This window comes from Halichoeres trimaculatus, unplaced genomic scaffold (genome assembly GCF_033239565.1).
Source record: "Halichoeres trimaculatus isolate MK-OKI-2021-1 unplaced genomic scaffold, fHalTri1.1 fHalTri1_scaffold_2, whole genome shotgun sequence".
In the NCBI taxonomy this organism is placed as follows: Eukaryota; Metazoa; Chordata; class Actinopteri; order Labriformes; family Labridae; genus Halichoeres; species Halichoeres trimaculatus.
The window spans coordinates 16,863,105-16,887,793 of record NW_027437180.1 but is presented as its reverse complement, the minus strand read 5'-3'; the positions used below and the strand labels follow the sequence as shown (position 1 = coordinate 16,887,793).

The following is a 24,689-nucleotide window of genomic DNA, read 5'->3' as shown; positions in this document are numbered from 1 at the left end:
AATATTTATTCGGTCTCATTCACTGTTTCACTCCAGCGGCTCTCAGTACCGCTGACTCTGCAACGCGCCCCCATCTCTGCCTCTCTTTTACGCTCCACGTTGTGATCGCTGTGTGCTGTGCGTGCGTGGACTGCCGGTGCCGTATGCGTGTGTGAGAAAGGAGAGGGAGTGAGTGAGCCGTGTGCTGTGGCTTATCCTTGTCCTATGCGGATTTCAGCGCTGACTGCCTGCTGGAGCGGCTCGCAGCATCAGCAGTAGCGGGCCAGGCTTTAGACACCGACATCCTCACACAGTCACCCCGGGAAACTGCACACTGTTCGGCTCTGACTGACGTTATAGGCGCGGGACAGGATAACTGTGGTCGCTCTGGTAAGAGGATCTCAGAGGAGGCGGTTTTATCGGGACTTTAAGAGGAGGTAACGAGGATGCTGAGTGGACGAGGCGGGAGATGAGCGATGGACAAGGTAAGCTTTATGCCGTTGAAATGACCTGGAGGTTAAACCTGTATCTCAACGTTAGTAAACGTCTTTCCATTTTGATGTTAAAAATGACAATGAATCAAGGTATGTTTCCCTGCTCCATGCAGATGCTGCCACAGTGATTGGCCTTGCACGGCAATCCATGCCACACATGGCAACCGCATGGAATCCACCGCATGTGTATGTGTAGCGTGTGCGTGAGTGTGTATGCGTGGGGAGGTTGAGTAATGTCATGCATAATGCAGACCCACCATGGGTGCCCTCCTCCACTCTCGCCACCTGGAATATACAATACACCTGCTGCCACATGACGCATGCGCATCTTTCAACGTGGATGACGGAGTGTCGTCTTCTGTGGTTGAGCCACATGACGCACGTGAGCGCACCATACCTCGTTTTCTCACGTGGATACAGTCATGCCGGGATGTGTCGCAATTTACGTTAGAATGCATCATGGGAATAATTGATATCACGCTCCTGGTTCTGGCTTTGAGTTGCGACTGCTCCACCCTGTCTCTCTGGAGATGATCATCACGACTCGAGCTGACGATTTCATGAGATGATTCTGAGGCTGCTGCATGTGCCTCAGAGTAAATTTAAGTCACTACAACCAGATGAGTCACTTAAGCCTTGTAACTGTGAATCAGAAAATATGTCCATATCCCACTAAAAGCACCGTGGGTGCTCTCATTGTGTCCATGGAGATGTTGCATTATTCAGAGTTGCTCCTCAGTGTGTCCCTGGATGACTTCATCACCATGTACTACATGACAATTAATGAAAACACTCATTCAAGATGAGCTAGTTGAGTGTTTCACAGATAACTCATTAATCATAATCCAGGATGGATTTTTACTTTGGTGGTTAAAGATTATGCTTGTCAGGCACAGGCAATTTAAGGAATATGTTGAAGTTTCCAAATGAACTCATGTGCCAAATTACGTCAGTAAAACCAATGTAAGTACTTCAGCCTGACAATGATGCTCCAATATTCTTATGATTTATAGAACATATTGTGTTGGTTAAGAATTCTAATTTGACAGTACTTATAGTTAAATAAGCGCTAACTGCATGTCACAATGTAACAGTTTTCTATGACATGTTGTTTTCCTAACAGTTTGAAACATTTTAAGCCTCTTTTCTTACACATTTGCTCAATTCTCAAATGGGAATTTGACAATTCTCACTGAAATGGTCCAACTCTAAACAAATGTTGTACTTAGTCATCTTAATCTGGCAGAAACATTAAATATATTTTAAATCTACCATATAACTAAGCGATGGACTGTGTAATGGGCCAGAAATTGAAATCAACCAATCAGAGCTAAGTTTCAAAGCCTATGGGAGGATCAGCCTCTGAGGTGGAGGGCGTTAATGACTAACAGCCACAGGATCTGATGATTCTGTGCTGCATGTGAAGTTGAATGTAAACAAAAATTCTCACCTCTGCCTCTAATTTTAGCTTAGTTATGAGTCACTTTGTCCTCTGTGTGTTTTTGAGTGGTTGTGCACACAGAAGTTATATTACTCCTGCAATATGAATTGTCACTTGAGTTGTAAAGGGTCAAGAAAAAACGACAACAGCTTTTAACACCACATCTCATTCAGTGGACAACACTGACCTTTAATAACCTTTGTATGTTTTTTCCATATTTGTGTCTGTGTGCTGTGTGTGCTGGTCCAAACACAAGGCTGGAGATGAACTTGCAGAAAAGTGATACATGGTTGAAGTTGCTGAGCTTTACTCTCTTCTTCATGCCCTTGTCTTTCTCTCCCCCTCTCTCCACCCCTTTACCCTGCCACATCTTGTGTTTCTTTTGCACACACCACACACACACTATCATGCCACCCCTCCTCTGTGTGTTGTGTCCGTGTCCCTGCTGTGTGTGTCTCTCAGTTGCTCTGCGCTTGTGCTGATGTTTGCTTGTCAGCAGGATGAGGCATCCTGTGACTCGTCCCAGTATGGCAGCACTGTGAGCTGTCATGGAGCAGCAGTATACAATGACACACAGAGTCTTTTTAAAAAGAATACACAACGGGCCATTCGTGTAAAATATGACGTTTAATGTTGATAAGAGTGGGTCATCCATTTACTGAAAGACTGTTTCTCATTTCCTGCCGTCTGTACTACTTTACAAATACAATCACAACCACGGTGCAATCAAAACACAAGACAAAAATGGCAACAACAAGGTAAGAGAAGGGATGCCTTTCACAGTGTGGCCCAAATTCCCCCCAAAATCATAAATTACGTAATATTGATACATTATTGGTTTAACTTTAAACTAGGATTTACTCCTCATTCCTCTCTCCACTAGTCTTTTGAACAATTACAGCAGCAAAAAGTGTTGTGAATGACTCAAAACAGTCCCCAAAAACCTCAGTTTTAACATTTCAGAATTTGAAAAATCTAATCTTACTCACTAATCTAACTTTATTTTTGCCCTTTTTGTACTGTAAACTAGAAAAATAAAATTCCAAAGGGAATCACTATTCTTAGGGAGAGGCATTTCATGCCTCCTGTTGTTGCTCCATATCATTCACGGTGATATTATTGCAGTAGTAGCCCACTGTCATGTTGCCACATAAACAACTCAAGTGATTGTAGATGCTTTTTTTCAGGGTAGAGTCTCTGTTGTTGTGATTTCTCGCCTGCTCTGATGTGGATTCGTAAGAACATTTGAGATACCGTATAATGTTGAATTTCCCATCTTTAACAGCAACCAAGGTCACGTCCAGTGTCAAGTGTAACTAGACCTCCTGCAAGTAGATATCTTTCTGACCTTGTCGGGCCAAAGCTAAAAATATCTCGATTGTATGCAAAAAGCTGCTTTTCTCTCCTAGAGTAAAACTATGGAGGAATTATTCTAATGGCAGTGCCCAACAGCTGAATAACTCATTGATTATCATAAAATGACGGACATCTCCTCATTGTGTAACTCGGTCATCTTTACTGGGAAATGATCCAAGACACAGAAACAAGTGACTAAAACTTTTTCAAGCACAGTTTAATTAGGAGAATGTCTTCTTTTAAGAATATCACCATCTTCAACAGTTTAGTGAGTCAGTGACTAATAGGTAAAGATTTGGTTTGGAGAAGCGCTCTGAGGCTTGCTCTGATAAAGAACGATCTGTGTCAGCGACGGCTCAGTCCCAGGCAGAGACAAGTATCACAGAAACCCTTAATGATCAATTCCCTGGTGTCCCCTCTGAGATATGAAGTTGGAAGAGAAAAATAGGTTGTGTGCTGTGTGCTGTGTGCTGTGTGCTGTGTGTGCTGTGTGTGTGTGTGTGTGTGTGTGTGTGTGTGTGTGTGTGTGTGTGTGTGTGTGTGTGTGTGTGTGTGTGTGTGTGTGTGGTGTGTGTTGGCCTAAATAACTTAAGCTACCAAGAAGCTTCATCAGACACCTGAGTGCCAGAGCTTTTGTATGACCCACTTCCTGGGTGTGTACCAGTTTTAAATCACTCTTATAACGATCATTAGCGGTCCTCGTTTGTAAACATTCTTATAAAACGATAAATGAGTGGATCACTGAGTTCAGCACAGACTGGAAACGATAATAGCAGCATCATGCTTTACATATGACCCTTATTCAAAACCTTTTGGGACTGTTACAACTCAATTAGCCTCAGCTTCATTTGGTGTTTAGTGCTAATTAGCATACATTAGCATGCTAACAGGTTAAACTAGGCAGGCTTTTGCAGTAAGCATTACTTACTTACTGTAACATGAACATTAGCATGACAGCTAGCTGTAAAAAAGAAGTTTTATCAGTCAGTAGTATTCATGATCATTCTCTGAACTGTTTACATTGCTTGTGTTTACATCCTAGGAATTATGGGATTTGCTGTTCTGGGCTAAAGAGACTCAATGATCAATGAATCCTGTGTTCTGTTAATGATTTAAAATGATTAATTTAAGGATGTTTTTACTAACATTTTGTGTTTATCTCTTTCTTCCAGTGGCACTCTGACAGAGAAGAGGAGCCTTCATCGCCATAGCTACTGCTCCTCTCCTCTCCTCTAGTCCTTGTTCCCCGTCTCCTCACCTGTTGAGTGTTTGTTTTTTTGTATCCCTCCACATCCTCCATTATCTGTCACCATGACAACTTCAGCCCTACGACGACAGGTGAAGAATATTGTGCACAACTATTCAGAGGCTGAAATCAAGGTATTATACATGTTCTCTTTCAGTGTTTTTGGTATTCTGCACCTCTTACAAAGATGAGGAGGTTCACTCCTTTAATAAGTGTTGATGTTAGTACAAACACAACAGAACAAAGGCGGCTTAAGACTCTTATTTCTACCTCTAATGTTATTTATCTGATTTTTATGTTATACGGAACAATACGAGAGTAAAATTACTATAAAATTTACTTTGAAATGAATATACAATGCAAACATTAGAAGATGACTGATTGATTGTCTCTCTGTGGATGATGTTCAGGTCCGTGAGGCCACCTCCAACGACCCATGGGGCCCGTCCTCGTCTCTCATGTCAGAGATCGCTGACCTGACCTTTAATGTGGTGGCATTTGCTGAGGTCATGGGCATGGTGTGGAAACGCCTCAATGACAGTGGCAAGAACTGGAGACATGTCTATAAGGTGAAGAAATAAGAATAACAAGTAGCTGTCAGGTTTTATGAAAACATCACAGAGCATAAAATCAAAGTTATGAGAAGCATTAAGCAAGAATGAAAACAAGAAAGAGTGAACTGGAAACAAAAACTAATGATTGATGAACAAACGGTCATTGTTTTTTCCTATTTTCTAACAGCTAACTTTTCTGTGACTCTTATGGCCAACACTTTCTTCCCTTCAGCTCTTTTTGTTAAATAATTCTCTATTAATAACTGTTTTCTCCTCCTTCACAAACACACTACACCTTCACACTCCAGCCTGCTGTTTTTACTTTTCTCTGTCTGAGGGTTTGACTCAGAGCCTCAGCCAGTTTCAGTGTTCAGTAATGCAAGCAGCACAGATTTCAGAAAGTCATTGTGGGTTTATGTTTGGTTAAATGGCGATTAGTTGGTTGGTTGGTTGGTTGGTTGGTTGGTTGGTTGGTTGGTTGGTTGGTTGGTTGGTTGGTTAGCCACTTTGATACAACCTGCAGTTTGTAGGTTGCAGGGATCTTTTGTACATCTACAATTGCTTCATTTTTCAACACCAGAGGTTTTCTCCTGAACATCATCATCCAAGGTCTAAACTCTCTAACTGATGCATCTCAAAGTATTTAGGTGTTGTGCAAAAGCCACATATTTATTTTCTGTTGTTTAAAGAGGGGGTATTGTTTTTTTAGGATCTATTCTTCCCTCTGGTACCCCATAGTGGCTTTACATGATTTACAGCTCAAAAAAATAATTTTCCCCCCAACCGTTGGTGCTTTAGATAATCCCTATTTGAGCCTTTGTTTAAAACTATTCGATTTAGCTGCTGTTTCTTTAAGGCCCTCTGCTCTACAAACCCCCTTCCTTCTTATTAGCCAGCCCTTTGGAGGCCTGATAGGAGCAGACCTTGGTGAATAAAGCCCCTTCAACATGTAATGAACTAGTCAGTAGATCCTTAAGTAATGGCCTTATCATATCAGCACGTCTTGTGAAGTTCTTGTTAAGATTTTGTGCTGTATTGTTTTAGTTAAGACTGCTCAAAGCAGTTTACAGACACATGTCTACATTATGTGAAATGTAGGTTTTGAAAATGCTCACATTTCTAAAGTGGACATCCAGATTTGTATCTCTGTATCCATATTTGTCACATGGGCAAAGTACCCCCTATTTAAAAAAAAAAGAAAACTTATTTATAGACTTATTAAACATGAACTAAAATATCTTGTTTAGTTACAAAAACTGTCAAATTTGTTCACAATTTTCACCTTTTCATAGTCTTACACATTTTTTATGACTAAATAAAGACAACTAGTTTTTTTATGAGTGTTACATTTTGTTGTCTTACAGGCCCTGACTCTGCTGGATTACCTCCTGAAAACAGGATCAGAGAGAGTGGCTCAACAGTGCCGTGAAAACGCGTTCACTATTCAGGTACTAAAGGTGAACTTCAGGATTTTTACATAATCTGAATATCTTATTATTGATAATTCATTCATTTATTTTATTCGTTTTAGATGACACATGAAAGTCATTTATCGGGGAAAAAGACAGTTGATTTAAAAAAAGGTACATTTTGGTATTCTAAACAGTTTGCTCTGTGTTTGGTTAAGACACTGCGTGACTTCCAGTATGTGGACCGTGATGGCAGAGACCAGGGCGCCAATGTGAGAGAAAAGGCACGACAACTGGTGTGTCTCCTCCGGGACGAGGAGCGCCTCCGCCAGGAGAGGAGTCAAGCCCTGAAGACCAAGGAGCGAATGGCTGGGGGAGGAAGTGGCGGTGGTAGTGGCAGTGGGAGTGGTAGTGGTAGTGGAGGCGTGTATGGAGGTATACCACCATCTTACCACCCAGGCCGGCGAACGAGCCAGCCCAGCATGGCTGTCCTGTACGGGGAAGAGTTCAGCCGCTCCAGAGGCTCCCCATCCTCCTTTAACTGTGAGTTACAGCTATTAACATCAGTCACTCTTTGTAGTGTTGTGTTTTGGAATGAGATCTCTCTTTTTTTGGTCAGATTAAACTCCTGAGGGAAATATCTGGCACTGAAGCAGCTTGGTGCACTCTATTATGTCTCTAACAGTGTCTGTCTCTCTGGAGCCGAGCAGGGAGGGTACAGTAGGTTCCAGAGCCAGTGTCGTGACTGAGTTATCTACTGTACTGTCCAAAACAATGAAACCATGAAACACTTTCTACTAGCCCCTATAAAGCTCAAATCATACCCTAGTGTTGTTAATTTAATTTTCTTGTGGCTCTTATTCACCACGGACTTGTTGGACCTTCAGTCCTCTGAAGCTTGAGAGACAAAAACAGCCTCTTGTCTGTGATGGTCTAACACAGCAGATGTAGTGTCAATGTTTTTACTCTACAGTCAGCTAATTTCACTTTTAACAAAGTAGGAGCCATTCTGCCCTGTGTGTACAACTAATGCTCTCTAACAATATATCCCATCATGCGTTGTGGTGTAAAGGAACACTGCAGATGGACGCGTTAATGATGCTGGGTGTTAGACCCTAGTCTGTATGCATAACATAATTTAGTTTACTCTGAGGCTGATTTATTTGATTATCATTTTAAATTTTATTGCTTTAAATATGATCAATTTCATATAATTTATCACTAAAATCCATCCTCACATGTGTCTGGTGAGACTGTCTGAACGTGGTGATGAGTTCAGTGTCCAATCATCGACAGAGAACTCACAAGTCAGGGAGCTGAGAGCACTAAATTACTGTGATTTCAGACACAGCCTGTGACTCTCTGATGCCCTCCATGTTTGAGTCTGTCATTAACTTTGCACAAATGACCTGTTTGAGTTATCCTGTGATAGGAGACAATAGCAGGTTATGCTGTGTCATTAACGTGGCCTGTACGATCACCACCATTAACCTTCCTGATGTGTCTTCTGTAAGAGAAAAACACCTTCAGCACAAGATATTCTCCAGTGTCAGTCTTTATTGTGAATTAACTCCCCAGTCAATTTTTTTTTCTATAAACAGCAATATCCTCTCATCATTCAAGTTTTCAGGGACTGATGATTATTTTACCTACAGCTTTACATACTTTCTTCATCCTCTAAACACACACTTTCTTGTTTTTATGTTTTTATTTTTTTTATGTCTGAGTGTATGTACTTTTGTTTTTCTCTATTTCACCTGGCTGAAAAACACATTTCCCCTCAGTGACATTAACACTGAGCTTGTGTTGGAGTTGCAAAAACACACTCAAAAGGTGAAGACCTTTTTTAATTAGTTAATTATCTGCATTATGAAGCTTTTCTGAGGTCTCATCGGCCCTGAGGTTTAGAGTACTTTGTGTACTTTTAAACTTGTAAAACTCCACACAAGAGAGAGTCATTTTTGCTCAGTGCATGGATTTCAAACCTCATGTAGAGGCTTGGTTTCCTTGATGCGGACAGCTTAGGTTTAACTCTGCGTCACAGCCTTTTGCCTCCTACCAGTTTGCTACTCTGTCCTTAAAAAACCTGACATATGCTGGAAAAAAAAAGTAAAATCCACACACATGTGAAGTCATTTTTTTCACTAGAGGAGCCCTGAGCAGAGGCACTGTGAGGCTGTCCCAGGATGTGGAGCAGCTCACTGAGGACTGTAGCAGAAGGATGCTGCACTCAACAGCACAGAAAAAGTCTTGCCAGGTTTTGCTCCAGCATCCTGGGGCTACTACTGCTAAACTTCCCTTCAGTTCTCCAGAGGTTGAAGATTCTGTTTCTGACATCCTTCTTACTCTTTTCTCGGTGCATGGTTTTCACAGGGCACTCTTTGTCTCCAGGTTTCAGAGCCAAGAGAAGATGCACTGTAAATGACTTGGCTTCAGTATAAATGAATGATTGAATGTTTTGTTGGTTTAATTTGTGTTTAGTCATTTATTAAATCATTACACATTATGCTCCAAATCCCTGAATTTCTAAGCAGTGTGAAGCTCTGTTGGTTATTAGTAAAAACAAACACCAGCAAACTTAAAGTCCACACACATCAGAATGTATTCTAGTGTTTCTGAAGCAGAAACTCATTGCTTTGGAAAGGTGTGTCAGTGTTTATAGCCCATATTGGTCAACAGATCTGTCAAACCTAATGTCTCATCTGCTCTTCAATTAACTCCCTGTGAGGACTTTCTAAGTAAAAACTAAATTTAACTTTTATATAATTACCCGATCATAATTTACAATTTAAAATGAGGTTGTCAGTGAGAAAAACAGTTTGTTTCTATTTCTCAGTTTGCCTGTCTGGGTCGTCCAGGACTTTGATTTACAGCACTTCAAAGTCACTATAACAACACGACACTGACCGACAAAGTTTAGCAGTTAGAAGAGAGATCTGTGTGTTTCTTTGCTGAAAAGGATTTCTGAACAGGATAGCGCTGAGCTGGCTGCAATGTTTTCTTGACATCACATTTTTGTACTGATAATACCTTACCTTGGCTCATTGTATCCAGTTAAAAAGTTTTCTTGAGCAAAGAAAATTTGCTTTGATCTGATTTCGATTTAATTCCAAAACAAACACACACCTCACAAAAGTAATTTACGACGGCGTGCGAAGACTCCGGGCCAGAAGGTGGCGAGGCAGTCCAAGTAAAACAGGTCCTCCTCATAGCATCTTTAAACAAAGAAAGTAGTGTTAAAAAGATCTGCTCTCCATATATTTTCTTCGAAAAAAACACCCGCCCTGGTAAAAGTCACGTCTTCACTACAGTGAGAGTGAGTGCTCATGGGAAACGGAGTCTTTATCCCTGACAAACACTACCTTTCAAGAAAGTCCTCACAGCTGCTTTAAGATGAAATCACTAATTAAGTTTAAACTTCTCAGAAAAAAAAATAAACATGATACAAATCAGTGAAATGAGAACCAAATATGATAACAGAAACCACGTTTGAGAAAAAGATTGACTGTTTTGATTTTAGCTCTGCAACTTTTTCCCTCTTTACATGCTGATGGATTAATGACCAATACTGCAGCCAGCCAACAGAGGGAGCTGTAAATCCTTCTGCTTCAAACCAAAAGGCATTATTTGACGTCAGTTTTTGTACACAGCTCTCTGTATTTGCAGCAAGTTCCCTTCTATAAATATCATTGAGGCCATTGCAGATTATCTGTCATATGTCTGAAAAAACATAGGTTCAATATTTAACTTGTTAAAAGTTGTGTAAAATGCTCCACAGAGCTGAAAAAAGATGCAGATTCAGATAGATCTCTTTTGTATAACTTCTAAATTCAGAATTCCTGCTCATATTGTCATATTGTCATTTGATACATTAAAACATTCGCACCAGATTATTGATAAAATATAGGACCTTTCTGAAGCACTCAACAGCTTGTTCCTGTATTATCACGTTGGAGAATAAATGGATACAGTGATAAAAATACACTCTTGTATTCAAGGCTGATCCCCGCTGAAATGTGATTTTGTGCTGTAGCCCAGCACTTTGGACAATCCACCTCATAGATTATCGATACTGCAGTGCAGGCCTGGAAATATTCAAATCAGCACAGCACTTCCTGTGCTCCTCGCCTCTGCGCGTCGGCAAATGCAAGCTCACGTCAGTCTGACCAATTGTTCCTCCCTCACTTGTTCCCTCTGCAGCCTCGTCCTCGTCTCCCCGCGCCGCCTCAGACCTGGAGCAGGCCCGACCTCAGACCAGCGGGGAGGAAGAGCTGCAGCTCCAGCTGGCTTTAGCCATGAGCAGGGAGGAAAGTCAGAAGGTACACACACACACACACACACACACACACACACACACACACACACACTGATTTTCTGATACTGTCCTCCTCTTGTGCGTCATCATACCCTCCCACCAAACACACACACTCTCTCCTCTGAGCTGCCACACATGTCTTATTGCCTCATGATAATTCCGATAATGAAAATTTGTTACAAACACTGAACATTCGCCCACCTGCTTCGAGCTAGTCTTTCCTTCCCTTGTTACCATAGAGATGGATGAAGACACACAACTACAGATCGCTTTAAGCTTTCAGCAAAGGAGAATGAGCAGGTACACACACAAAGAAACACACCTCAGTCCCTTCAGTCCCTGATTCATTCTGTTAACCAGCAGTGTATACAGTTGTGTAAATCCAGCGACTTTGCTCCTTTATCATGTCTGTAAAATAACTTCCCACCTAACTTTTTGTTTCTTCTGGTGATGGATTTTTTTACTTTTACTAAGTGTGACGTATTCAATTCAGCTGTTTAGAAATTAGGGACGTATAGCAGAACAGACTTGTAGAAATGTAAAACAATATACTCAGGTATGTTTCAGTTAGTGTAACTTGTGTAAATCAATATGGATTCATATTGATTAAGGAGGGGGTGCTTGCGTTGAAAAAGAGAATTTTTATTTTGATAACATAGGTTAAATGGTTAAAACTTGAAAAATTGAAGATCCTTCTTCTTTTGCATCACAGCAGCTTTTCATCAAAGGCCTCTGTCACTTCACTGAGGGAGGCCTGAGCAAAGAGTGTTTCAGTTAAGAGCATGGCCATTAGATGTCACCAAATATTTTTATTTACACTGTACCTTTAAATAACTGCTGTACCTAATTTGAAACAAACTGTCTGGGCATGAGTAGATGGAAAAATAAATATTTAAAGATTAGTTTTTTTGTATGTTGCAGCTAAAAGTGCTGAAAGCTGCCAACTGTCAGGTCAATCGATCTTAGAATAATAATAATAATAATAATAATAATAATAATAATAATAATAATAATAATAATAATAATTCAAGCAGAAAACACATAAAGACCTTTAAAAGTTATTTTACAGCCAAAATTTACATGTTTACAGACTGGTACAAGGCAAGATAGCTTATTTCTCCAACGACATACCCTGTACCGGGGATGAATTGTTAAGTTTAGGAGGTTGCCTAGAGCTCATCTGACAGACAAGTGGGCACCTTGCAGCTGTTGGTCAGGAGGCTTAAAGCCTGCCTCCTTACCTAACACTACCTCAATAAAAGCCAGGTGGGGGTTTTTTGCCGTTGTTTTTGTTTTTTGTTTTTTTAATATTTTATTTCCATTATAGCCACTGACGACCTTAGACTTCAAAATTCTGTATCAGAAACAGATGTGCGACATCACAGACACTACATCCATGTTTTATGTGATGGTAGCTGAGTTGTAACATAACATTTATATGTTCCCCAACATTTTCATTCATTTATATATTCATTCATTTTCTAAACCACTTATCCTGTTCAGGGTCGTGGGTGGCTGGAGCCTATCCCAACTGTCATTGGGCGAGAGGCGGGGTACACCCTGGACTAGTCGCCAGTCAATCACAGGGCTGACACATAGAGACAGACAACTATTCACACACACACACTTACACCTACGGACAATTCAGAATGACCACTTAACCTGATGAGCATGTTTTTGGACTGTGGGAGGAAGCACGGGGAGAACATGCAAACTCCACACAGAAAAGGCCCACCGGCCAATCAGTGATCTTTTTTGCTGTGAGGCCGCAGCACTAATCGTTGCACCACCGTGCATCCCCCTAATATTTTCAAACTGATGAAATTGTCCCTGAATGTCTGAGCCACAGTTTGAGAAACCACAATTTTTAAAGTTTATTTAAAGTCTATTGGACATCTGTTCAGTTATTATATCAGTCATAATTTATTTCTGAATGTATTAGTTTTTTTTTTTTAAAAAGAAAAAAGGTCACATTGAGAGCTGTCTTGAAGAGAATTCCAAAAAATCATGTCAGTTTTGATTTGTTTGGTTTAAGTTAACTGATTCTAAGTTTTGAGTCAGAGATTTAGTGTTTGATGAGTTAAAATTCAGTTCCTGTCTGTGAGAATTCTGTCCATACCTTAACCTGTAGTTCTGCAAATCTACGATTTTGATTGATACCTGAAACATAATTCCTGATAATGAATATATGTATATTTCACTGAACAGTGCTCCAATACATTCTCCTTTTTTTTCTCATGAGGTAAAGTTTAATGTGCTTCACTCTAAAGCTGCCTTTACTCTATGTCTCCAGAATAACACCTTTTAAACAGAACACAAAAAGGTTTTGCTTTTGTTTTGGCCAAACCCAAAAAGTGTTTGTTGTTTTTGACTTGGGTGTTTTAAATGTGTGTGTTTGCTTACACCCTCATGGCAATAATGTTGATGAAGTCACGATGCTGCCCCTGCAGGAGCAATGCTGTCGCCAAGGAGACGACTCTCTGCTACAGAAAGCCCTGGATGAGAGCAGGAGAGAGAGCCAGTCGAGGACACAGGAGGTGAGTTTAAAAACGTGTGTGTGTGCTGTACAGTATGTGTGTGGGTGCACACATGCTACAAGAGTGTGTGTTTGCATTGAGAGGTGGGCGGGTATGTCTGTAGGTGGAAGCTGGCAGACATTTGGCGAATGAAGTGGAGTTTAGAGTGCGGGCAAAGAGGAGGACACAAACAATAGAAGAAGACTTGGATGAGAAGGATGAGGGGATGAGGGGTTGTCTGAGAAAGAAAAAACTTCAGGGCTGAGAAGAGCGAGGGAGGAAGAAAAGGGGAGTCTGCCAAACGATAATGACTCTGTCCACTAACCTTGAGCCCAGCATGACATTTCCCTGAGAGCATACTTTTATCTGGTTGCACACCAGCTCCCTCATCCATTGGCCTGTCAAAGAGCCAATCAGAGTCAGCGACCTTCTGTAAAGGTTGCAGCACCTTGTAATTGGGTTTATTATACTATCTTTATATGTAAGATCTTGGTGCTTTCAAGTGTTCAGTGGAAAAAATATGAGAGACAAAAACCTAAAAAGAAAAGGGAGGAAGCTCTGGTCAGATTTTCAAATGAAGTTAAGGTGAGTCAAGGTGCCAGCATGATGGAGCTGTGCATGGGGAGAAGAAGATATGTCAACCTAACACACGGGTGGGGATAAAACACATGGACAACTATTGAGATACTATAAGCAGGTGGTACAATGTTTTTTTAAACATCCTCATATTTTATAAACATAAAAAGAAATAATTGTTCATTGAATTACCAAAAAATAAACATTTTAATTCAATTTTTAGATATCAAATTCTATTATGCACATGCGGTCCACTGATGTGGACATGTCTGTAACTTTTTGAAAAAATCAAACATTATAGTGAGGAAATTCGTGCATCCTTGAAGGCCTACAGAGACTCACAATGACATATCTTTTTCTTGTAGGAGACCTTTTGAAATACAGACTTGGCTTAGGTCTGAGCCTGATTTTTCCGAGTGTCAATGTTTTCTTATTCAGGTCTAAACAATCAGACTTTACAAAGTGACAATGTGTAAAAAAAAATGCATTAAAATGTTTTGCAAAACAAAAAATCAAATTACCATTTATTGAACCACAAAGAATCACTATTTAATTCATTTTTACATTAATATCTCTGTTTTGTGTTGAATGCTCAGGAGCAGGTAGTGTACTGGAGTGGACATGTCTGTACTTCCTGAAAAAAATCAAATATTTGAATAAAAAAGAGGAAACATTATTGAAACTCATTTGAGCATTTGAAAATATTGACACATGCACTTATTTTATGCATCAAAGGGTTAGAAATACAGAAACAAAGGTAGCTTGTTTTTACAAATTCAATCAAAACAGTTGGATATGCCATATATTATTTTAGATGCAAATTCCCTTCCTGTAAACACCAAATGTAGTTCTTCTCTGCCCTGCTCCTCTGCTGTACAGACTGACACACACAGAAACATATACACGTCAAAACGCACTGCACCACCTCTTACTGCACTGGATGTCAGCTACCCCTGAAACCGCATTTAGGGGATTTTGACTTAATGAAGGAATCTCTAACAATGGCACATTTGAGTTAACTTAAACCAACAACAGGCTTGATGTGTTCTTTTTTTCTCAAGAAGTGACAAGAATCCATGCACCTTCCTCTCAGACCACCCACTGTTTTTCACTAAAACGGCCCTATTGCACAGGGCTTTTGATGTTAAAGGTTTCTTCTAATGTGTAAATCCTTTTACAGCAAACAATGAGGAGTTAAGTTTGCTGCTGTTTCAACTAATCTTTATTCATAATTTTAAAAAATATATCATAACTTAACAATTCAGATGACAGGAAGTTGTCACATAGATGCTGTTTAAGAAGAGTTTATTTCAGGTGAGCAGCAAACACAGTTTTGTAACAGCCTGCACTGCTGCGTGCTCTGCTGTGAGGAGCTGCTCTGCCAGCTGCTGCTGCTGCAGAGGAAATGTGGCAGAGCAGACGCACACTACCGAACTAATTCTGAATCATTCAGGCATTTAATTCTTCTCTAAAGATGCAGTATAGACAGCGTACTGTGTGTTTTTTTTGGCAGAGCTCTATCATATTTTATATCTAATACATACTTTACCGTTAACTCTGACCCAAGCTCATCACTTATCAAGGATATTCAACTAATATGTTTCACATTAACGTTATCATAAATTGTAAAAGCTGTATAACAGTACAAACCTCAGCGTGTTTGTTACAGATTTTACAGGGATACTATTTTCTCTCTCTCTTTAGTCAGCCATGCTGGACCTGGTGGACATATTTGGCCCCTCATCTGAAGGTAAACCTCCTTCGAGGGACCCTTGGAACTCTGAGCAACCCAGCTGTGACGTCACCTCTGACCCTTGGGAGTCCATAGGTGGGAGGCTCATCACACAACACAAGCGATAATGTGATGTTTTATTTCCTATTGTCAAATCACGTATGTGAGTTTTTCAAACTTAATGGTGATTTTGTGCTCCTCCTTCACAGCTGTCCAGTCCAGCACTCCTGTGATTGGAAGCCCTTGGGCAGCCCCACCCCCATCATCAAAAGCATCCAATCCATGGGCTCCATGTGCAAACTCGCACAGCGACCCCTGGGAAGCAGTGCCCACCTCCTCTAGTCCTGTCAATCATGCATGGGAGAGCCCAACAGATAGAGGTATCTTCCAGAAAACACCCCCCTTACTTACAGTGCATCTGCAAAATATTTACAGCGCTTCACTTTTTCCACATTTGATGTTACAGCCTCATTCATTTTTTCTCCAAAATTCTGCAACATTTTTTTTTCATTTCATTTCTTTGATTTTCATAAATTTCGTAAAAATTAGAAACTAAGATATCACATGTACTCAACCTTTGTCACAAAGCTCAAAATTAAGCTCAGGTGCATCCTGTTTCCACTGATCATCTTTCCTCAGGCTAAATTGTTCCTACAGCTTTATTGGAGTCAACCTGTGGTAATTTCAGGTGATAGGACATTATTTGGAAAAGCACACACCTGTCTATTTGAGGTCCCACAGGTGACAGTGCAGGGCAGAACACAAACAAAATATGAAGTCAAAGGTATTATCTGTAGACCTCTGAGACATGGCTGTCTTAAGGCTCAAATCTGGGGAAGGGTACAGAAACATTTCTGCTGCTTTGAAGGTCTCAGTGAGCTCAGTGATCTCCATCATCTGTAATGAAAGAAGTTCAGAACCATCAGGACTCTTCCCAGAACTGGCCGACTGTCTAAACTAAGCGAGTAGAGGAAAAGGACCTCAGTCAGGGAGGTGACCAAGAACCCGATGGTCATTTTGTCAGAGCTCCAATGGTCCTCTGTGGAGAGGAGAACCTTCCAGAAGAACAACCATCTCTGCAGCAACCCTCCATCAAACCTGTAAGGTAGAGTGGCCACTCCTTAGTAAAAGGCACATGGCAGCTCGCCTGGAGTTTGCCAAAAGACACTTGAAGGACTCTTAAACCATGAGAAAAAAAACCTCTGGTCTGATGAGGCAAAGATTGAACTTGCCAGGCATCATGTTTGGAGGAAACCAGGCACTACTCATCACCTGGACAATACCATCCCTACAGTGAAGCATGGCGGCGGCAGCATCATGCTGTGGGGGTGTTTTTCAGCAGCAGGGACTAGATGACCAGTCAGGATTGAGAGAAAGATGAAATCCGCAATGTACAGAGACATGCTGGGTGAAAACCTGCTCCAGAGCCCTTTGACCTCAGACTGGGGCGACGGTTCATCTTTCACCAGGACAACAACGTTTAACACACAGCCAAGATATCAAAGAAGTGGCTTCAGGACAACTCTGTGAGTGTTCTTAAGTGGCTCAGTCAGAGCTCGGACTTTATAACGATCAAACATCTGTGCAGGGATCTGAAAATGGCTGTTCACTAATGCTCCCCATCCAACCTGATGGAGCTTGAGAGGTGCTGCAAAGAGGAATGAGCCAAAAGACAGGTGTGCCAGGCGTGTGGTATCACACTGAAAAAAACTGGAAGCTGTCATTGCTGCCAAAGGTGCATCAACAAATTATTGAGTGAAGGCTGTAAATATTTATGTCCCCGTGATGTCTTAGTTTTTTTTAATTTATTTTTTATAATTTGGTATGAACAGAGACATTTAAACAGCCTAAGACTAAACTGTGTTACTCCCTGACACGCAGATGGTGATGGGATGGATCCATTTGATGGACAGGAAGAGAGCAGGCCCAAACCAGAGGTTCCACAGGTGTCCTCCCCTCAATCTGCAAGTCCTACAGGTGAGACACCGATACGCTGTGTGTGTGGTGCATCATTGGGTCATGCAAATGCAAATTTAATGCACCAATTTGTCACAAAACTGTTTTTCGTCAAGCGGAATAATTTGATTAAAATGACAAATAATGCCTGATGCTTCATGATGAATGTCAAACTTTACATTCTAGAGGATTTACAGTGCAATAGATCACATGTTAGTTCAGGGAAAGACAAAGGGAAGTTTACATGTGCAGTTAGCTGCAGAAGTGTGATTTGTTTGTTTGTTTTTGTTTTAACGCTATAGTTTAAAGTTTATAGTTTCATATGTCTTTACCAATCTGGTATTTATGGTCAGCTACATGATGCCCAAACCTTACCATTGGAGTATTACTAGAGTTACTAGGGGGGATGCAGATGGACAGAGAATAACAACACAGCCTAGTTAATCTATTGGAGTAATCTAAATGCTTATTAAGGCAGTTACAGTTATAAAATGTTGATTGAAGGGTTAGGAGTTAGTATAGTCGGTGCCTTCAGGAGTATCCTGAGTTAGTGGTGAGGCTGAAAGTTTGAGCAAAGCACTGGTGAAGGGCAGAGCCCATAAGTCCTGCAGGTTAAAAAGGTCAGCTAGTAGAGAGGATACTTTGACAGGTGATAGCAAATGTAAAAGTCGTGTATCTCGAGGCGTTGGATTTGTTGCTGGCTGGTTAGCTCTCCTGTTGTAAAGTTTGAAATGCTGCAGTTCAAACAGACTCATGGTGACTCCATACTTACTATAAGAAGCATGATGGTGTGCAGTGTCTGACTATGCACTTGATTTTATATATTTGCTACAACTCTGTCTCTCTTTGCCCCCTGCTGCTCTCTAAGTTCTTAAAGCGAGTGAAAATCAAGCCAAGCTTTTCCCATGTTTGGGAAAAAGCTTTATCTGTTTGGCTTTTTGTTTCACTTTGGTTGTGCTTTTCTACCTCAGCGCTGCATCCATTATCGTAGCTGCTCTGATAAGCTTCCACTGGCCATCATCAAACTCGCAAAGTTGCTTGCGCACAGGGTGTTCAGTGATTGGCTGATGTGATCACGCTTACTCTTTGCTCAGAAACAACCCGACACAACCAAAACTTCAATATACAGGCAGAGGAGAGGAGTGTGAGACGACTGAGCAGGATTATTCCTGTAAGCGTTGACATTTTATCTCTTTAGGAAAATCATGCAGATTCTACCTTTAAATTAAGTAGAAAAAATAAGTACAGTTTTGGGCCACCCAACACTGACTTAGTCATTGAGCATGAGTCACTTTATGTGGAGTTGTCTGTTTATAGCCTCGTGCAGCATTCAGTGCTTTCTATTTCTGTAATGACTTCTCGTTAAAACCTTTATTCCTGCAGAGGCAGAGCTGTTTGGAGTAAAGGCAGAGACTGACCCATTTGTTGAAGCAGATTCAGCGCCAGATCCCTTTGGGGCCGACACTCCGGTGAAACCCATGGTGAATGGACGAGAATCGTCCAGCCCAGAGATGTTTGATCTGTCCCGGTTAGCACCGCCTCTCAGCGCCCCGGCTACACGTGTGTGTCGAACCCCAGAGGCCTTTCTTGGCCCTACAGGGGCCTCGCTGGTTAATCTAGATGCCCTGATACCCACAAATCCTCCTTCCAAGATGCACAACAACCCTTTCCTCTCAGGTAACAAACAATTTCCACCTAAAGTCACAAAATGTAGATTCAGAAATATTATTTTTTCTAAAGGTTTTTCTCACACCTGTCTTTCCAGGTCTGAGTGCCCCGTCTCCCACCAACCCTTTCCACTGCGACCAGCCTCGCCTCACCCTCAACCAAATGCGACCACACTCTACATCCCCGCTGCCCCCACACATGCTCCCCTACAGCCCATCTCTGCCTCTCCCTCTGCACCACCACCCGCCTGTCCTCCCCTCATCTCTGACACAACCTCCTGCTGGACTCCTGGACCTTCCCTCAAACCTCCCTCAGCCCCTCCTCCCCCTCTCTCCTCGCCCAGCTCCTCGCACCCAGTCCCAGACACACACACACAGCCACAACCCCTTCCTCTGAGACCCCTGCATCTTTCCACGTCTGCACAGAAACAAAGAGACCACAGAATGGACTCCTTTGTTTTGGGATCAATCTATGCTGACTACGATGAGATTTGAAGAGACGAGCCTGAACTGAACTGAACTGAACTGAACTGAAGACTGTGCTCTGATGTCAGTGAGCACACTTGAAGCGGATCAAACTTGGACTGGATGTATTTGTGTCTGTCTGAAGACACATCAGCTGCTATATTTACCTGAACTCTTGAAGCAAAGCTAAGTCACGCACACACATACACACACACACTTACACTCAGGCGCACATGGACACAAACACGCACACACCACCAAACAAACAGGGTGTATCTCAACAGTCCCCTCGATGCCTTTTCTCCATCAACAGTGACACTTACCCAGGCACCCTCTGACCCCAGACAAAACTGCACCTTTAGGGATGAATCCACCTACAAAGATTGTCCACCATCAGGATCCTTACCGCTGCTGCTTCACCGACAAAAGCATGAATGCACCCACCCCTGAGAAACCAAACTAATCTATCCTGCCAAGCACCTGGTTGAGTTTCAGATTCACTCTTTTGTTTCAGATGAGTCATGTAGAGCCGTGAGCTTTATTGGCACAAGGGGAAAGTGTAGGAGGTCTATAAATTAAATATTTAAAAGGCATTAAAGGAATAACTTATTCATTAAGTGGGGCTGTGTGAGGTATTTGTCAATAGTTAGCATCTTACCCACAGGAAACGCCACAGAAGAGGTTTTTTTTTTAGGTTGCTTATATTTTCTGTCTCATGCAATGCCTGCACACCCGAACAGATGACCAGTGCAAAACAGACAGAACAACATGCAAATAATGCTGAAACAAAGTGCCTTCCTGATGGCAGAGGAAAGTGCCAGAAAATTTTTAATGATGAGGTCCAGAATCTTTAGAAGTAGCTAAATTTGGGTAAAATTGTTCCTGCCTGCTGCTGTTGGTGTGTAACCCGGCTTCTATGCCTGATCCTTAGCTTGTTTCTCAATATAGGGTTCCAAAAAGTAAGAAAATCCTTTTTTCTATTTCTATAACTTAGCAGCAAGTAGATGTGTCACTCAAGCTCAAAGCTTTGATGTGGAATTTATGGTCAGCTGCCCATGTATGAGGATTTCTATTCATATGAATGAATAATCATCAGGTGACTGCAGACAGGTGTCAGGATGCAGGTGTGCTCTTCCTACTTTTGCTCTCCACATCCACCATCTTTCTTACATCTGGATCAAACATTCCCCATGTGGAAAAAACAGATGCATGAGAACAGATTCTGCATTTAGATTAAGAAGCAGCAAATTAAGATAATCTGTGGGAAATAAAGTCGTTTTTGACAAGTACCTTATACAGCCGAGCTCAAAGAAAAATCTCTTAAAGTTCAAGATCTAATTGACTCAGATATTCTTTCCGGTATGAACACTTTAATATTTGATTTTCTTGTTCTCCTGCAAGCTCAAAAGCACCTGGTGCAAAGTTAGTGATGTTACTGTTCCTTAAGTTGTCCCAACAGAGTCTATGTTGCTTTCTAAACTGGACTGATTCAGACCTTTGGGGACTCTAGTGTCTCCATCTGGACCTTCACTGATCACTGATTGTTCCCTCTCAGACCCCCCGTGCCTGCCTCTGCAGCTGACCCACAATGCATTCCCCTGCAGGCTCATGTTGGCACCATGGAGGAGGACCTCAGGGAGGACACTGTTATTCCTCCAAGGAGACTCACGCTTGGTTAATGAAAGGCGTTGTCAAAGAGATTGATTGCTTTCTTCAGAGTCTGAAAAATAAGGAGGGTGAAACGAAGAAAGATGAAGTCAAATCCTCTTGAATGTTAAATTAATGTCAGCTCTAAATTTGCTTGTTTGCTGGGAAGAAGAGAATCTGACAAGACAAATAATTTGGTCGTCACTGCACTGAACCCAACTGGACCTGAATGTGAAATGCCTGCCCATAGATACACACAGGCTAAGTACATATGTATTTAACAGAATATCTATAAAATAATATGGGATATTATACCAATAAATGTTTGCATTATAAATCAGATCTGTCATGAGTCTGATTCACTATATTCAGTGTTTTTCTCCTTTAGGATACAGATTTAGTGAATTTGTTTTAATTTTTTCCTCCCCATGCCATAACCCTTACCCATGTTTATGATCTCCAGATGCACACAAGGCTCTGTTTATTTATGTTTAAGCTATATAATGAAACATTATTCATACCAAATACACATTTTATCTTTGTTTCTGTTCACTTTAAAAAGAAAAAAAAACAGACATTTATCCTGAAAATAATGGAAAACAATTACAAAATAGATATAAATCAAACATTTACTCTGTGTTTAGGAACATTTCTTGCACCATATCACTGTGACTTGATTAGATGAACACACTTGTAGTTTTACCTCCATTTATAAATGTCATTACACAGTCTGTGTACTGTCTACTTCAGGCTGAAAGCTACTGTTTGCAAACTTCAGACAGGTATTTCTGTCTACACTCCTGGGGGAGCTCTTGGTCACTTTGCTCTTAGCTAATTACAAGTGTTCATAGCAAGCTGCCAACTGTGCCTGTCTGCCATATGGTGTGAAGTAGCTACTCTGGTAAGTTCTCTGTGTTTTAGAGCCCTGTCACTATAAACATGTCTTTGCTTAGGTCAAAGTAACATTATTATGACAACTGTGAAAGGACACCATGTTAGTTTTTTGTCTGTCTAAACAGTAAACTATACCTCTGTTAGAGGAGACACTGCAGAAACTCAGATCAAACTGAGTGTTTGAGTGATTTCCAATTCGTATCATTGGATCAGTTAAATAGCTTCTTAGTGCCAATAAGTGTACTAATATACATTTGCATCACTACAGAGAACAGGGGTAAAAGACTGCTTAACAACAAAACGTTTTCGTGGAGGTAAATGAAACTGTTCACTCATTGACCACCAGATGGTGGTATTAACACAGCGTTTCATCCTTTTTGTTCCTCCTGCTTCAGATGTAAGTAAAGGCAATGGTTGAATATGAAGAAGGCAAACAGCAGCACACTTAGTGATTCATGAAAATGTGCAAAAAAAAAGAAAAGAAAAGAAAAGAAAAAGAAAACTTTAGTCAACCAATAATGTGAACACCTGGTGTATAGTAAAAGAGGAGGACATCTCGTCTCTTTGAGGGCTTTAAACATGACAGCATTTCCTAGTTTTTGCAGGTAGATCTAAAAGATCAATTTCTTGAAGAAAAAAGAAGAAGAAGACTTAATTTAGAATAGAGAATTATCTTTTCAGTTCCCTGGACTGCCTTGACTTTGAAAAGCTGCATACGTTGCTGTAGAAACCAATTTAAAAACCTATGTGAAAAGGTCAAACACACACGACTTACCAAGCAAAAAGTGACTGAATAAAGGAAATCCAATCATGCTCATAACTCCAGACCCAATTACAGACTTCCTCTCTCTTTTATGTCTGGCATTTCTGTTCAAACAAAATCATGTCTAGTCTGATAGCACAGACTTAAACAGCTGCAGTCTAGCTGACCTCAAGATACAGTTCTACCATGTGGAGGTGATTTAGTAAGAGAAGAGAAGTAAACAGGCAGCAGTGATTGATAGTGAGAACAGCAATCAGAGTAAATGCTTTTCTTTTTTACTGCAAAAGTGAAGCTGTGTGTCAAAGGGCCCCAGTGGACCTGCCAGGCAACCTGAGCCTTTATGATTCAGCCATATGAATATTATTATCATCTTTTAGCTGATCTCACTGGATTGTCTGCATCTATCAATCTCAATAAGCCTTTACAGTTGTCTGGTTTGCTTTACAGACCTGGCGCAAAACTCCCGAAAAAAGAAAAATGGATGGTTGCTTTGGACTTTAACAGTTATTCAGAAGACAGAAGCATAAAAGTGACTCATGCTTTTGTTAACTGTTTCCATAAGAGTAGGCAAGCATGCAGCCTTTTTCCTATTAAGCAGGTGTGTGTGCATGTGCTAAGTTCAGTCTTTTATTCCTGCACTCAAGCATGAAAGAGTGGTCCTGATCTTGGCACCGGTTCATCACACCCTTTCAGGAGCTGTTGTTTCCTTCCTGCAGTGCCATGTTTATCTGATCTACTGATGCATTCAGTTAAAAAAAAAGACTCATTCTGAGAAAGATGCAGATGGAAACAAATAATTATGCATTATAACTGCATCCCATCTGAGTTTTGCCCCATTTTTAGATATGATCAGAACAGTCACAAAAAATGGTTATTACAAAGGGTCAATATCAAAACTAGAGAAAACCAGAGATTTAATTACGACATCACTCAGACCTGATACTGCTGGATTCCTGCCTGCAGAGTGCTGCTACTTTTTTGATGCTTTGTTTTTATACTAACTATGTTCATTGTTGTCTTAGACTGATATTTATCAAAAAATTTGACCAACACATACCAGGACCAAAGAAATTATTTCTAAAGACCACATACTAAACCTCATAAACATACAACACTCCCCCCCCCCCCCTCCCTTTCTCTTACACACACACACACACACACACACACACACACACACACACACACACACACACACACACACACACACACACACACACACGCACACACACTCACTCACACACACTCACACACACACTCTTACTTCTCTGCAAAGGTAAAAATGGAAAAATGATCAAAATATTGATTCAGTCCATCCTGTTTTTCTCTATGCTGACCCAGACATCTAGACCAACATTAGCACCATCAAAGAGCAAAAGTTCCTATGAATATTTGCCCCAGCTCTTAAATATTTTGCATTCAGAAAGAAAATTGTTGGGGTCCCTTTCCTTTTACAAATGTTGAGCTGTTGCTTTCATGTAGTAAGCAGGTTAGTAACATGTCATAATAACAAACTCTGCAGTTTTAAATTTTAAAACTAGCTTTGGAAATCATAGTTCAAACTAGGTAACAAAGTACTTTTTTTTCTTACTTTTTGTGCAAATATTCTTTTTTGTTGTTGTTCTTTCCTAAATCACATTATAAAAACAGATTTTCTAAATTTGGTATTCTCAGACAACTCG

At 40.8% G+C, this 24,689-nt stretch overlaps 1 protein-coding gene across 2 annotated transcripts; it reads left to right on the top strand.

Annotated features, from left to right (window-relative positions):
* Positions 1–146: 146 nt before the first annotated feature.
* On the top strand, positions 147–21,693 carry epn3b (epsin 3b). Of its 2 annotated transcripts, none has more exons than XM_074694336.1 (12): positions 147–464; positions 4,443–4,650; positions 4,927–5,085; positions 6,435–6,518; positions 6,698–7,022; positions 10,680–10,798; positions 13,245–13,331; positions 15,591–15,714; positions 15,828–15,998; positions 17,500–17,595; positions 18,958–19,251; positions 19,340–21,693. In XM_074694336.1, the coding sequence occupies exons 2-12, from the start codon at positions 4,582–4,584 to the stop codon at positions 19,636–19,638; spliced, it is 1,827 nt and encodes a 608-aa protein (XP_074550437.1). In that variant the 5' UTR covers positions 147–464; positions 4,443–4,581; the 3' UTR covers positions 19,639–21,693. The 2 variants fall into 2 exon arrangements, with proteins under 2 accessions (XP_074550437.1, XP_074550427.1); XM_074694326.1 differs by having other exon boundaries at positions 6,435–6,527.
* Positions 21,694–24,689: the final 2,996 nt, after the last annotated feature.

What these genes read in the sequence shown, in the direction of transcription:
- epn3b (XM_074694326.1), top strand. Translation starts at nt 4,582, where the DNA reads ATGACAACTTCAGCCCTACGACGACAGGTGAAGAATATTGTGCACAAC. An exon ending in TCACTATTCAGGTACTAAAG is followed by an intron (nt 6,528 to 6,697) that starts GTGAACTTCAGG and finishes TGTTTGGTTAAG; the next exon opens with ACACTGCGTGACTTCCAGTA. An exon ending in GCAGGGAGGAAAGTCAGAAG is followed by an intron (nt 10,799 to 13,244) that starts GTACACACACAC and finishes CTGCCCCTGCAG; the next exon opens with GAGCAATGCTGTCGCCAAGG.